At 33.6% G+C, this 15,496-nt stretch overlaps 3 protein-coding genes across 3 annotated transcripts; 1 reads left to right on the top strand and 2 right to left on the bottom strand.

The window, feature by feature from the left end:
* Positions 1–3,771: 3,771 nt before the first annotated feature.
* LOC144572136 (protein LATERAL BRANCHING OXIDOREDUCTASE 1-like) lies at positions 3,772–7,625 on the bottom strand. The gene is made up of 4 exons (XM_078321569.1): positions 7,365–7,625; positions 6,862–7,121; positions 4,996–5,323; positions 3,772–4,337 (listed from the first exon to the last, which is right to left on the bottom strand). The coding sequence occupies exons 1-4, from the start codon at positions 7,557–7,559 to the stop codon at positions 4,080–4,082; spliced, it is 1,041 nt and encodes a 346-aa protein (XP_078177695.1). The 5' UTR covers positions 7,560–7,625; the 3' UTR covers positions 3,772–4,079.
* A 2,571-nt stretch (positions 7,626–10,196) lies between these two features.
* Positions 10,197–12,885, top strand: LOC144572810 (Small nuclear RNA activating complex (SNAPc), subunit SNAP43 protein). Its single transcript, XM_078322484.1, is given in 9 exon segments — positions 10,197–10,253; positions 10,364–10,424; positions 10,427–10,489; positions 10,943–11,063; positions 11,144–11,157; positions 11,361–11,559; positions 11,994–12,039; positions 12,225–12,300; positions 12,694–12,885. Coding segments are annotated over 8 exon segments (624 nt in total). The 3' UTR covers positions 12,288–12,300; positions 12,694–12,885.
* An 880-nt stretch (positions 12,886–13,765) lies between these two features.
* LOC144572653 (dof zinc finger protein DOF3.2-like) lies at positions 13,766–14,826 on the bottom strand. The gene has a single exon (XM_078322306.1). It carries the CDS (start codon positions 14,605–14,607, stop codon positions 13,945–13,947), a length of 663 nt encoding a protein of 220 aa, XP_078178432.1. The 5' UTR covers positions 14,608–14,826; the 3' UTR covers positions 13,766–13,944.
* Positions 14,827–15,496: the final 670 nt, after the last annotated feature.

Here is a 15,496-nt window from a genome sequence, read left to right as displayed (position 1 = left end):
ATTTCTGAGGCTACCTATCTGATAATTCAATATTTTCCAAAATGTAATTAGGAACTTATTTGGTATATTAAAAAATAATAAAATTATAATGCTATTCAAAATATATAAAGATAGAGAGATTGCTATTCTGGAGCCATTTTTTACAAAAAATTGTATAGATCAGATTGAGCGGTTAATGAACATTTTAAAACTATTTCATGAACATTTTTACAGAAAATCATTAACTTTTATTTTCTTTTGGTTTCATAGAAAATAATTATTTACAAATGGATCTTAGACTAATAATTAAACGCCTGATGGATCTTTTGGTTTCATATTGGAACTTTTTGTGTAATCTAATATCTTTGCTCACACATATAGAAAAAACTTTGTAAATTTAAGAGGTTAATTTTTAAATCTTAATTTGATGATTATTATTCAAGCATTTTCACAATTATGTAAATGTAAGACCATGTGGTATGTTGGGGGGGGGGGGGGGGGGGGGGGGGAGTCCGCTAAGCAATAAGAAGCCCAATTCATAAATACAAAATTACAAAACTTTTCATATACAATGTCAATCACACAGCTCCTACCCCATCACAAATAGCTTTTTTTATGTGGGTAATCAACTATATTTGAAAATATATATTCTACGAAATATTTATTTAAAATAAAAATCGCCCAACGTGCAAATTACGGTTCTAGTATATTTCGTTCTTTGAGGATAAAGACCCAAAAAAGAGAGTAGAAAACTAGAGACAGCAAAAGAAGCACATAAATGAGTGAGTTATGATTTAATGAATTTCAAAGACAAATCATAACTGACAAGAGTGAGGATTTGGTAATTTGCGATTCGCATATAGGTTCATGTTATGAATATATATTTTCAATTTTCAATTTTAAATAGTCAATTTAAATTGTTCAATATAACTTTTATATAAAAATATATTTGAAAATTAATTTTTACTTTTTTTTTTTTAATATTTTTATTATCTTTTTAGATAGAGAGAAAGTTAGAATAAAAACTCATATTTTGGACCATCTAAAAGTAGTGTTTCTCTACGACTCTACCTATCTAAAAAACTGGTAATATCATATCAAACTTATTGAATATATTGGGTAACTCCAAGATAAATCATTGATGGACCCCACGTCTTCTCATTTCTTATGATCTCCACTCCTTCTATTACTGTATAGAAAGGCTATAAATGCGCCACACCAAGATTTGTAAAATGAGAAATGTTCTGGTACCCCGAGCCATCATACCCGAATGCGTCCCCTAAATAGTTTAACAGAAAAAACTTCCAATGTTGTCTAACTTCCATTTCTAGCGCTAATATCAAAACATTTAAAGCTATGTTTATAACATTTTACAATGCTACTCGCAAGCACGTAAACCTCTGTCTAAAAGCATTACAATTTTAAATCTGCATAATTTTAACTCCTAACTATTTTTGTCTTCAAGCTAAAAACGAAAAGATTCTTTTCACCCACTCTTTTTTATTTTTTTTTCTGATCATTATAATTTATCTTCTCGATGATCCGTGATGAATTTTACAAATCTAAAAATACGAACGTTTTTTATTCGATTTTATCTTTCAAATAAGATTCATGAAGAAATACTTTTGAGTAATTTTAAAGTCATTTGTTTTTTTTAAAGTAAAACTCATGAATTCTTTAAATTTTCAAGTTTTTAAATCTCAATCTACAACCATTAAAATTTTCAAGGCTTTGTACATAAGGTTTATATGTTTTGTAAATGCAGTATTATTGTTGAGGTTTATATGCTTTGAAATGTTATTGTTGAGGTTTTAATTCTTTGTACATGAGGTTTATATGCTTTGTGAATGAGCTTTGTTTTTTTGAAAATCAGATAGTAGCTATCTGGTGGTGAATGAGCTTTGTAAATGCAATGTTATTGTTGAGGTTTATATGCTTTGAAATGTTATTGTTGAGGTTTTAATTCTTTGTACATGAGGTTTATATTTTTTTTATTCTAGAGATTTAAAGTGTTATTAATGAGGTTTATATGCTTGTAAACAGAGGTTTAAATTATTTTGAACCAAAATAAAAAAAAAACTGAAAGTCACAAAGATTTAAAGTGGTAAAAAAAAATTACGACATAAATATAACTCGAAAGTTATTCTTCATAAATCTCATTTGAAAGAGAAAGTCGGATAAAAAATGTTAATATTTTTAGATTCTCAAAATTCATCACGGATCGTCGAGAAAATTGATGAGAATGATAAGAGAAAAAATAAAAAAAAGTGGGTGAAAGGAATCTTTTCATTTTTGGCTTGAAAACAAAAGTAGTTAGAAGTTATAACTATACAGATTTAGAATTTTAATGCTTGCGAGTAGTATTGTAAAATGTTATAAACAGAGCTTTAAATGTTTGGATATTAGCACTGGAAATGGAAGTTAGATAACATTGAAAGTTTTTTTTTCTGTTAAACTATTTGGGGGACACATTCGGAGATTTTGTTTGGGATACAATTATCAGGCTCTTTGTAAAATATACCAAAAAGTAGTAATTAATTGATATGGCCAGTTCAATCTCAACCGTCGACTAGTCCATGTCGCATCTGCTGCTGTTGTGGTAATGAGTAATGACAGCGATCCCTGCGTAAGTACATTGCATTATTGAAACTTGTGTTGGCCTACATGACAACATCTTTGATTTTGAGTTCAAGTAAAATGAGTCTATATTTTCTGAGGTAACAAAATATTTCTGTTTAGATTCAGACCGTCCGATCAGAATTTGGGTCAATTCGTCCGATATGGAATATACGGGGCTCTTTTAAATATCATTGCCGATTCTAATCAAATGGTCCGGATCTAAACAGAAATATTATGTTATCCTAGTTGATATGAATACAAGTAAAATTGCACCAAATGAGTGTACTGCTGAAATCGCAAGGTGATAGATTGGGAAGCTCGATGAAATAGACGAACCATCATTGCAGATATAATGGGGTTCTCAATTCTGACGCAACAATACTCTCAATTCACAAAAGAAGAAAAAAAAAAAAAGAATTGCTCGGTTCTGTATTTTGATACCTAGCTAGTTAGCAGATTTGGAGAAGGAATATTAAAAATGTTTAATATATTTAAAAAAAAGAAGATGAAATACAATATAATTTGATTTATTAAAAAGACTGCAACAAATAACATGGATCAATATTTTTCAAACTGAATTTTTCGCAGTTGTAAGAAAAATTAATATATTTCTGTGTTATTGAAAAAAAAAACGCTTTGAGAAAACATTGTGATCACAATATTTTCTGTATTTACTTAGAAGTGACTTTTGAACCGGAATTAATAACTCATAATTCAAGCATCTTTATTTTTTTCCAATAACACAAACAAATATATTAATTTTTATTTTTTAATGTTGATCCAAGTTATTTGTCACAGTCTTTCTATAAATCAAATTATATCGTATTGCATCTATTTTTAAAGAAATATATTAAATATTTCTAATATTTCAATACAAAAAAATAAATAACCTATAAATTTTTGTTATTTGTAAAAAAAAAATATATATTTGAAACCGGTGGTCACTAGTTGTAGAAGGTCAAAAACGGTGAGTTTTTAACCGTAAAGGTGATTCAATACTGACAACATTTCGGCCGGTTTGATCATTTCTGGAAATTCTACCTAAAAGTGAGTACAATTTGAAATTAATTAAATATTTTGGATATTAATAAAAAATTCGGTAGGATTTACGAAGTTCTATATTTTTGTAAAAATAATGCCAACGAACTAGACTATGAAAAAAAAAAAAAAAAATTAAGATGTTTACTTCTGAGTTTTATAAAAAAAATGTCCCCCCTAGAGATAAATACTATATTATGATTTACAAGTGATTTGTTCTAGCCTACTCTCACATGTCCAAACAAAATAAAGTTTAACTTCCAACTTGGAAACAAGAAGTGGTGTGACTTAGCATTTATTTCCGTTGTCCAAAAACATTACAATATTTTGATATCGAACCCTGAAACATTTTTATTTAGCTGACAATGCACCTTTCAGGCCACAATCTGTTTGATAGCATCAGCAGGAGTGCCATTCACTCACCAGCCCACTAATTAACCCAGTCAAGCCCTGCTAAAGTGAGTAATTTGAATGTTCTCCACCTCCAACTTCTTTAAATTACCATCTTTCCTGGCACTGATAAACTCTCCGTAATTTAATTCATTGTATCTCGCAGGATTTTTGTCATCGATCAGCTCTTCCAGGGGCTGCACTTTGGAGCGGCTCGCTGGCTGAAGGAAAAAGGGGATGGAGAACCTGTCTTTTTCTGAGTTCACCGAAACCCTATGCTCGGCACTTTCATACTTGTCATTGCTCCAAACCTGGTCGAATTGGTGGTTACTGAATTTCCAAGTTTTGGTAACCAAGACACCCCAATGATATTTAATAATAATTCAAAAAAAAGGAGGGTAAAGATTTTAACAGAGCACTTTTGGCTTCATGCAGCGCACATGCTATGGAATCAAAACAGCGCTGCATATGATTCGTGCGTTGCATGAAGCCAAACCTGCTCTGTTAAAATCTTTACCCAAAAATGGTTAGCTTGATGGCCTAATGGGTTGCATGCCACCTAATCCAAAGCCATTTGGATGGACAGGCCCACCATGTTATTGGGTTTCCTGTTAGGCTCCTTTTCATTGTTTGACCCATTTAGCATGTCAGGATGGGTTTATGGGTCCTACCTGACAGTTTCCTTAAATAGTAATAAAAACATCAGTTGGGCACATAGTCTATGATTATTATAAACCAAAGAAAACACAAGATCAATGATTCAACATTCACTTGACCAGACCAAACCCCATTTCAACAGGATTATTAATTCAGTTAGTTAGGTCCTGGAAGGGACTATTTGAGCGTGCCAATTTATATAAAATTAGATGATTATTTAACAATATGATAAATACATAATCCCAACTCAACTTAATTTGATTAAGACAATTATAATTGTAAAAAAAAAAAGAAACACAAAAACCAAATTACCTGAAAGACGTCACCGACATTGACAATGAAAGCATCAGGTATTGGCTTGACCCGAAACCACTCACCATCTGACCGTCTTTTCACGTCAAGACCACCAGTACTATCTTGATAAAGGACAGTAAGGGCACCTGGATCCTTGTGGCGGCCCACACCAAGCACAAGGTCGGGATTGGGGCATGGCGGGTAGTGATTTAGGCGGAGAAGGCTATTTGCTTCTTCAAAGAACATATTGAATTTCTTTGGAGGTAGGTCAAGGCTCAGTGCTATGAGCTCCAGTAGCCTGAATGCTAGCTTCTCCACGCTTTTAGCATATTCTTCAAATGTTTCTCTGCAAATGATATAAATTTAGTAGTTATGATTGTTTCACATAACTAAGCGAAAGAAAAATAAGTAAGCATTTGTTTTCTCTTTTTATATACAATTTCAATGTGAGAGAGGATTAGGTAATAATTCTTTCAGTTTCATGTGATTTCTCTCGGAATTAGGAAGTGTTATTCTAGGATTGACCTTTATACAAGGTAGGCATTTTCATTTTTAGTGAATCATATACAAAGTTGGGTTATGGGTCTAATTATAATTTAAAAAACCAGAGTCATTTGTTATCTTTTGCATGACTAAATGAAAATTATCTAATTAGTGGACAGAGTAGAGATACTCTTTAGAGTTCTGAGAAGTGGAAAGTCAGTTTTTGTCAATCAAGTCCTAATTTTTTTTTCCAATCAAGTCAAGCCCCTTAACAGTTGCACAAGGCTCAGTTTAGTCCTCGAATTTTATCTCGGTTTAATTAGCCTCGTAAAATTTTGAATAGCTAATTCATTCCTTTAATTAACATTATAATTTGACGACTTGTGCAAAAATGTAAGGTACTACTGTTATTGAGTATTCATTAATGATCCTATGGTTATTAATTAAATAAATCAACTAGTGGATGCATTTAATTGGATCATCATAAAATTTTTAAGGGGCTATTTAGACCAAGAAAAATAATAGGGGTTTGATGGAAAACAACGGGAACTTCATGTACAAATGTAATAGTCATTGAGGCCAAAATCAGACTTTGCTCTTTTAAGCAATATATATTCACCTACAAGTAGTCTAGTTATCTAGTTTACTCCCAGATCAAAGTGATGATGTTGCATTTACATATAAAAGCATGGATAAAAGTTACTTGTTCTAATGAATAACTTTGAAGTATAAATTGAAACTATAATTATTATTAAAAACAAAGAAGAAGAGGAAGGCAAATGCAAATGCTTCATGTTCGAATGGTTTTCCCTTTATATAATATCAATATATAAAATGTGTCAATTCTTCAACATCCCTTGTGATTTTTTGTTTCCCTAATATTAATATTAAGTAATTACTTCTCTATTTCCAAACTTCTTGCAAAACAAAATACAAGGTTGATAAAGATGACATACACTTGTAGACATGTGGCTTTCCGGACCAAAAGTTTTTATGCTGACCTGTCAATGAAGTTACTACTCAACTACTCCATCAAAAGCTAATCCTATCAAATGTAATAATGTAATGTAGCTTATGATAGCCAACTACTCCTTGGAAAGATAAAAAAAAGTGTAAATGACAATCTTGCCAAAAGGAAAGAAGGTAGTGTGGCCATTAAATAAAATAAAAAAATAGAGAAACAAAGGTGATGTTTCAAACAGAGTCATTGCCAAATTTAACCAGTATGCCCGTTTTATCCTGATATACCTTGTATATTATATTATGGATTTTTTCTAACATAATATATACAATTGATCAAACAGCAACAAATGTAAAAAACAGTAAAAACAATCTAACTTAAATCAATTTTAGTTTGGGGCCAGTTCAATTGCCAGAAATTTGAGATTCTAAGTTCCTTACCTGAAACCTAGTGGCACCTGAGGCCACTTGTTTCTGAGCACAAGTCCGACCACATCAATTCCATCCCTCTCATGTGCGATAATATCAAACACCTCCTTCCAATCCCTCACATTCTTGGTAAGCTCGGACTCGTAATACCCCAGCGCATTCTGCTCATCCTGTCTCACTTTTCTCTTCTCTTCCTCAGGGAGAGCAAAAAAATCCCTCTGTGCTGCCTCTGCCTTCCTCAATAACTCCGGCGACACCCCATGATTGATCACCTGATGCAGGAACAGTTAGTTTTGGGAGCTTAATTGGTCATCAAGCTGGGGTCGATCAACCAATTCTCTCATATGTCGTTCCTAATCTACTGGTTCAAGTTTATAAAGGAGTATAATAATAATAATATCCACAATTGCGTCACAAATTAAGCTCTTCATTGATTAATGTTGAACAATTTGATGAGATTGATTCCCAGCAAAGGTACATGTCCTTTCATATTCTATCAGTGTTTTGACTAATACCTGAAAGAAGCCCCAATCTCTACAGGCGGCCTCCACCTGTGCGACGAGTGTCTCCGGCACAGCAGTGCTGACAGTGTCTGAGGAGAGCGGCGAAAGGTCGATGAGAGGGATGCCGTCGGCCTCCGAAACAACTGTTTTGGGCCGGTGCTCCTGGGGCTGAATGAAGGCTTGATCCACTTGAACTAATTGTTCCATGGAGAGAGCTGCTTAAATTGATACTTGGGCTCTTTAGTATCAATTTTGTTTCTCTCTTCGTATTTAAAAGCTTTTTTTTTTTTTGGTTTAAAGCCCGTAGGCGACTTCGTATTTAAAAGTGGTCAGATGGAGATAGGGGGACCGTGGGGGCCCAATAGGAATTGGACCGAATTCCGTCCGAACCGGTATAAGCCGGCCAATCTTCATCAAGATTTGTATATTCAAATAATATTATTCCGCCGATAAATTCGCACTGATCTCTATTGAATCGGACGGTTAAGGCATTGGACCAAATTTAGTCCCATGCCTATCGGACTGCCGCCAACTCCAGGATTCAGATGAGTGAGATGCAGTGCACCTGGACGGTTTGATTTCGTTGGTCTTTTCTCTCATTCGCCTATCTCGGTGAAGCGATTTTCTGTGGCGTCTTTTGTGAGGCGTTTTTTTTTCTTCTTCTATGTATATGCTAACTTTTACAAAAAAAAAAAAAAGGTAATTTTTTATTCGCGTGACTACGGAGTATGGATCAAGCTTTTTGAAAGATAATTACAACGCTATAACTCTTTTGATGTTAATTAATGTAAGGTGTGTATTATTATTATTTTTTATTATTTTTTAATTGCAAATTGAAACAAACCCTACATAGGTTAGAATTTATACAAGAGGTTAGGGATATAAATAGAGAAGAACAAGAGGAATGGCATCACAATAAGACAGGGTTGTTTCACCTTTGAAGTCAGAGGCTGGGCGCCTTATGAAAGTAAAATAAAAAATGAAGTTTGCAGCATAACAGTTTATGCTATCAGTAACTGTTGTAACTAACTAAAACACGTCCTCTCATTTTTTTTTAGTGCATAATTCAGAACGTCTTTCATTTAATAAAAAGAAGAGAAATGAAACAAGAGCATGACGATAACTTTGTAGCTGACTGTTGAGGGTGATGCTCCCGCTAATTCCCTTCTTATTGTTTGATTTAAGTTTTTTTTACTGCAATTTAAACACATTAAATAGTTTTCCTTTAAATAAGAGAAGCATACAAAAATATGACAAGTCTAATAAAAAAAAAAAATCTAAAAAGAGAAGTATGTTCAGACTATTCAGAATATAAATTATGTGACATGACTAAGAAGTTTAAAAATTGAATCATATGTCAAACTCATTTATAAGAGTAGAACTAGGGTGTTCTTAAGCTCTCCAAATTTCCTAGGCTTAATTTTAAAACCTATTTTAAACGACACTTTTTGATCACTTAATTACATACAAAATTAATTTGAAATTATAAAATTTTCACATGTATACGCATCACTCGTAAGATAGAAGGATTTTAACGGTTTTGATTCGTTGTTTAAAATTAATCCGATAAATTCTAGAGTTGAGTTAACAAAGAAATTTGGTGAACTTAGGAACACCCTAGTTCCCGATTTTTTTATATATATCCAAAAAATAAATAAAATTAAAAAAATAACCAACTAGCTATTGAAATTGCAAAACTACCCAAACCGGTTAACCAGTAACCGGACTCAAAGCAAATTTCCGGTTAACCATTTTCCGGATCCGTTGAAATAGTCAGGTTAACCCTTAACCGGAAATTTGATTTGAGTCCGGTTATTGGTTAACCGGATTTGTGCATTTTGCTTTCTTTTTTTTTGAAAACAGAAATTTTTAATTTTTTGTATTAAAATATTAGAAATGTTGAATATATTTCTTTGAAAATAGATGAAATACAATATAATTTAATTTATTAGAAAGACTGCAACAAATAACCCGGATCAATATTTTTCAGGCCGGATTTTTTGCGGCTGTAAGAAAAATTAATATATTTCTTTATGTGCTATTGGAAAAATAAATAAAAATGCTTAAATTATGAGTTATTGATCCGGTTCAAAAGTCACTTCTAGGTAATCCAGAAAATATTGTGATTCATCTAGTACATTTAATTAATAAAAAGTTGTATCTATTTTGAGAATTCTTTTTGAAAAATAATCATTAAATAAATTAAAATTTTTGTTTTCTTTCAAAAATAGATACAACTTTTTATTAATTAAATGTACTAGATAGATCACAATATTTTCTGGATTACCTAGAAGTGACTTTTAAAAATGAATAAACACATAAATTTGATGTATAAAAAAATAAATGTACTAGATACAACTCATTGAGGTATGAAAAAATGAGGCATTGGAACCCTCCTCATAGAAAATAATGTATAAACACATAAATTTAAAAATGAATGGGTCAACTGACATCATTCTCTCTTGCTGGATCTGCCATTGGCACTGTATGTTCATCATTAGACGTTGGATGTTGGATCATGATAATTTGATGGCACTTTTTTCACTCTTCTTTTGTTTTACGTTTGTTCCTAAAAACCCATTAGTTTCTCAATTTTGGGAATTTGCCATCTATGGTGCTTTAGGTGATAACAATTCACGAGCTTGGTAGCATGAGAGGTTTAAGCAGATAGGTGCCCTCTCCACGGTTTACAACTATCCTCCTTTTGACTGACTTGTGCCCGATGAATTAATTGAAGTACTTCAACTTTGCTTAATAGTTAAAAAAAAAAAAGTTTCTTCAATCACATTAATGCTTGTGCAGTATCCGATAAGGATCGTCCTAGTACTGCTTGTTTGAGATTGTATGGATCTCACACCATTCAAGTTGGATATAGATGAATTGTTAGGCGAGTTTGTCGAGGTACGGGTAGTTTTTCACCTTTAAGTCAAATTTACTTTCTATTTTTATGTCCTCAATTTAGTTCATTCATTTTTTAATTTATTGTTTATTTTTCTTTTTGTGAGTTTTAGGGAAACTTCCTAACTTTGGCTGATATGAAAAGAATATGGAAGGAGAGAAAATTCGCTTACATTTTGAAGCCAAACCTACTAGGAACTCTGCATTTTTCATGCAATCCCTCTACACACATTGCATCAGTATGATATTGACTTAATTTCATTATTGGCATGAAAGGAATTAACCAATGCTGTCTCAACTGTTCAAATTCAACCTCTACTGGGCCGATACGTTGCTCTTGTTTCCCCAATTATGCAACTAATTAAGTGCCAGCTTATTCCAATATACCTAAGGAATTGTTCAAAATATCTATTACTTGCCCAAAATAACATTCCCAAAATCAAGTCCAGACGACTCTTCTGAACCCTCAAATGATAGGTTCAATATGATACTAATTTTTCATACAATATCATTACTAGTGCAAACAAGGTCCTCTTCAGTTCAAAGTGTCACTGAATAAAGATTAAATTTGACCCCAATTTAGCCCAAAAAAAAAAGAGTCCTCAATTTTTTTTTCCTGATTCTCCAAAATCATCAAGACCAAATGTTATAATACACTGCAAATTAAACTAATCCAAGATGTTTGTTTTCAGGTCATATGATTTCTGCAGCGTCTTTACCTAGGAGATTAGGCGCTCTCTACATCCTCTACTGTCTCCATGAGATCCAACCATATCAACCCGGGTTCAAAATTTATCTCTCTCTTGGTATGTTGTAGGTTTTGATTGCACCAACTAGTACTATTTTTGGATTCGTTACCTGTATTCTTCTTCCTGGTCTTTGATTTTCTAAAGTAATAAGGTTCACAGTTATGCTTGATTATTGAGTGTGATGCACAGTTAAAAACAAGCTGAGGCTAGATTGATTGACTTAATGCTTGGTTGCAAAACTGAAGCATTCCTCCGGCTTTATAGGGCTTAAGTTGGGTTCAATTGACCATTTGTGAGGAACAGCACTGCATCTACCATTTTTCGCCAGAATTGCAGCTACAATTTTGATGTTATGAAACAGGTGAGTTGACTAAATTAAGGAATTAGCTTGGGGAGGCAAAAGCATATAAATTAGAAGTGGTACCGTCTCTTGTAAAGAGGATGCTAGTGAAAAACATGTTTCTATTTGGATTTGTGGATGTGCTTGGTGCAACTGAGTGGTCCAGTGGGCATGACATAACCGGGCAGCCAAATTGGCAACTAGAAGCTGTATATCACAAGTATAACTTTCTTTTTTGTTATCATTTATACTTCTTTTATTCACATTTTGGTATAGATAAGAATTATGAGTATCTGATTCAATTTTCTTTATTAGTTTATCAATTTATACTTTTTTACACTTCAGTTCTTTTTATCTTTATGTCTTTCCTATAATGGGTTGATTTCTGTAACCTGGTGTGGTTGGAACATCAAAAGGAGAAGAAATACACAAAAAAAATTGTTGAAAATATTTGGTACTTAATTACTAAGAATTGGCTATGCTTATCCCGATAGGCGTACTCGTTATGATGTGTGCCAGTACTTGACATACTGTAACAACCTGTATATTTTTTTTTGTTATTTTTCTTTTCATATGATGTTACAATTTTACATGAGTAACAAAAACTCAATTTCTGATCAATTTAATCTTCTACTTTTGTTGTTGTCCTAACAGATTATTTGCGGATGGTAATATTGAAAAATATATGCACATAGATCTGGTAAGATTTTTCTGTCCTGCTAAAGCATATGTAAAAGAATATGCACGAGAAGTTTTTTTCATTTAATCAAGAAGCTCCTGTATCTAAATTTAAAATGCACAGAACTTCTCTCATTGTTTAAGTTTTCTTAATTTGTTGTGCTTTCTAGTTTATATTTTATTGAAACATATATTTTATTTTCACAGGGTGCGGATATTGAAGTTGAAAATTTTAAGAAAAATTTGTCAGAATATGAGCTAGCAAAATAATTAGCCATCCAAGGTGTGCGCATATCATTTTTTTGCCATTTAGAGTTACTTTTAACATTAGTCTTATAACATGATCAGAAGCTTAAATATACTTATGCATGGGATGGGGGTGGGTTTTAAAACTTGGAAATAGCTTAATTAACTGCTTCAGCTTGTTTGGTTTTAGAGTAGTTTGTACTGATTTTGGGTCAGTTGCTGGGGCATATGTAGATGAAATTAATTTTTTTTTTAAGTACTTTTTTTTTCCAAGATTATGTTTTATGCAGTTTTAGATAAAACAATTTGGGTTTCAATCAAGTTTTTCTGATCAGATCATGTTGGGTTGCACTTTGGTTCCTTTTTTATTTAGTTAATGAGCTCAAGTTATTTATTAGTTCTCTTTTGTTTTTCATTTTTTTGAAAAAAGAGGCTAGTAAGACGACGGATATTAGTGATATGAAGCACATTATAGAGAAGAATAAATCGACAGAGGATGTGATGGAGGAGATAGTGCACAAAAAAATGATTTTTATGAGAAAACAGATACCAACTGGACCGATCAAATCGCGGTGACTGAGGATAATTTTGAAAAGGAGCTGGAGAACATTTTGGGAGAATGAACAACCTTTTCTGATGGATGCCTTTGCCTTTTGACAACTTCTACGGTGTCATGTTTTCTTGTAACAACATTGGATGTATACCTGTTTTGCCAAAAAATACAGTTCTTTCATTTAATCTCAAACATTTATGAATAAGTTCATAAAGGAGAATTGGTTTATTAAGATTAAATATGAACAACTGGATGAGATAGATTTACTTGAACTAAGCCCAACTAGATGTAAATTGAATTTATGATGACTGGTTCTTCTTTCATAATCTTTGCAATTCAACATTCGCTGCCTCCATCCAGGCAACAAGTCAACACATGACTAGTTATATAATATTATTGTCGATATATATAATTGCTTTAGCTGACCAAGGTGACCATGAAAGTTTGTGTTTTATAGGGATCAGATCATCAGATACATTGCATCTGGACTGCTTGATTTCCTTCTCTCTTTTTTCAGTAAGGCTTCCTTTGAATTTTTTGTCTGTGTACAACCATTCAGGAGGAAAGATTTACGATGGAGTTGTCTTTAATGATTCTATGTCACGCAAACATTTGTTCTGTATTTGTCAACTTTTCCTTTTCAAATATTTTGACCGCCGACTTTATTTCTTTGTATTATTCGAGATTAAAAAAAAATCTTCTAATGAATTAATTTCGTCATTATATGTAATTTCGTCATTTCATGGCTACTTGGCTAAATCTGGATTCCTTGTGTTACTTCTGATTATACCGTAAGTCTTTAGTTTTCTCTCTCTTATTAGTGTGATAGAATATGGCAGGTCTTCATGTATAGACCATTTTTGTTTTGTTTTTAACAATATAACCTTTTTTTAGTTTTCAAAGATATGAAAAAGTGAAGATAGCAATATAGAATAAGAAAAAACAAATGAATTAGAAGAATAACTTTATATAGCACTAATATTTCTCAAGTCATAGCATACAAACATGAAGCATTACTCAATAGCTAATCTAAGCAAGAAAAAGACCAATCATACACAATAGAAAAAAGATGACTCAACTGACACATCTTCATCACAAACTGGTATCAATTTGTAGTAATTCATCATACTACATTGACTGCGCTCCGGGCCCACTTGAAGTTCCGACAGGCGTCGACACAGCCAACTCTTGCCATATCCCCATCGGCTGCGGTAGACCCAACGGCACCTCAACCCGACCAGTCTCCATCTTCCAAGTGTCCCCATTTCCCATCATACCCCCTGCCTCATTCATCATAGATACGGGCCACATGACAGGCCCATTTCCCAGCCCAAAACCCAGCCCCATGTCATCCAAGCAATCTGAACCCGGGCATGTACCAGATCCAAGCCCGAGCCCAAGTTCGAACCCAACTCGGCCCTGAAAGAATGGCACACTTAGAGCAGCTAACGGCGAGCTCAACAACCCGTTTGACCCGAACGCATGTGGCGGAAATATGGAAGTACCGGCCCGGGTCGATTTTGAAAATTGTGACGGGATTGGGGATGGACGGAGGCGCTTACGGGTGGACCCACCAATCGGTACATTGCGGAGAGACCCACCGAGGGTCCAGTACCGGCGGCATGACTTGCAGAAGTGGCGTGGCTGGGATGTGTTGTAGTTGTTGTAGTAACAAAACTTGGTGTCGGTCGAGTCGCAACGGGGGCACCGCTCCCTCTGTTGTTGGGGCTCAATTTCTATCCTTGACTCCTCAGCTGGTCTACGCCGGGTTTCAACTGATACTGATGGCATTGTGGAAACCAGAATTTTCACTGAAATGAACTGATTAAAATTTGTGTTTTGAATTTTGGCACGTTTTTTGGTGAGTGGGGGTTAAAGGGGTGGTGAATATGGGGCTTATATAATTGTTGATATATGATGATAGAGAGAGGGGGGGAGGGGAGAGAGAGAGAGACAGTCTAATGGTTGGCGGTACGGATGGGAACAAAGGCTGAGAAGAAAGAGAGAAGGGAGCTTTTGGCAGGGAAGACTTGATGAGCTAGTGATGACACAGAAGACCGTTTTTCTTTTTTACTTTCTGAATCATCAAGTAATTCTGTAATTTATTTCGAGCATATATTAATATAATTCATCATTATATAAAGTGACATTACAATTGCGGCTACGCAGACAAAATTATCGTCTAATGCTAAGAATTTTATGAGTAGTATCAATCAAAGTGTGATATTCAAAACTTGGTGTCAGTCTTCATTTACGGAAATAAATATGCTGCGATTCCAAAGAATCGCAGGGATGCTGTTTTTCCAAATATAACTGTTCATCTTTGAGATTCATGCATAAAAATCAACTACTTTTGAGATTCGTGCATTCTAAAAAATTAATGATTGGATTTGAAAAGGCAGGGTCCTGCTCTCCTTTGGAATCGCATGCAGCAGATTTATTTCCGTAAATTAATGAATTAAATTTGTTTCTCATATAGTATAGCCGTATATAGGGGTGTCAATAGCACCTCTTTAGCCGTTTACCCGACCCGTTTCGTATTCGATAAGGCAGGTATGGGTAAGATTTTTTTTTTCGTTAGCTTATCGGGTATGGGTATGGGTAAGAATTTTTTTCGTTAATCAAATGGGTAAGAGTATGGGTAATAACTATTTCGTACCCATTACCCTATAGGGTAATT

Source organism: Carex rostrata, chromosome 20, assembly GCF_964058835.1.
Source record: "Carex rostrata chromosome 20, lpCarRost1.2, whole genome shotgun sequence".
Taxonomy (NCBI): Eukaryota; Viridiplantae; Streptophyta; class Magnoliopsida; order Poales; family Cyperaceae; genus Carex; species Carex rostrata.
Note: the sequence above shows the minus strand (reverse complement) of the source record. Positions and strands in the feature narration are given on the sequence as shown.

Coding starts and splice junctions, on each gene's coding strand:
- LOC144572136 (XM_078321569.1), bottom strand. CDS start 7,559: ATGGAACAATTAGTTCAAGTGGATCAAGCCTTCATTCAGCCCCAGGAG. Junction 7,122..7,364: donor GAGATTGGGGCTTCTTTCAG/GTATTAGTCAAA, acceptor TTCCTGCATCAG/GTGATCAATCATGGGGTGTC. Junction 5,324..6,861: donor CAGGTGCCACTAGGTTTCAG/GTAAGGAACTTA, acceptor TATCATTTGCAG/AGAAACATTTGAAGAATATG.
- LOC144572653 (XM_078322306.1), bottom strand. CDS start 14,607: ATGCCATCAGTATCAGTTGAAACCCGGCGTAGACCAGCTGAGGAGTCA.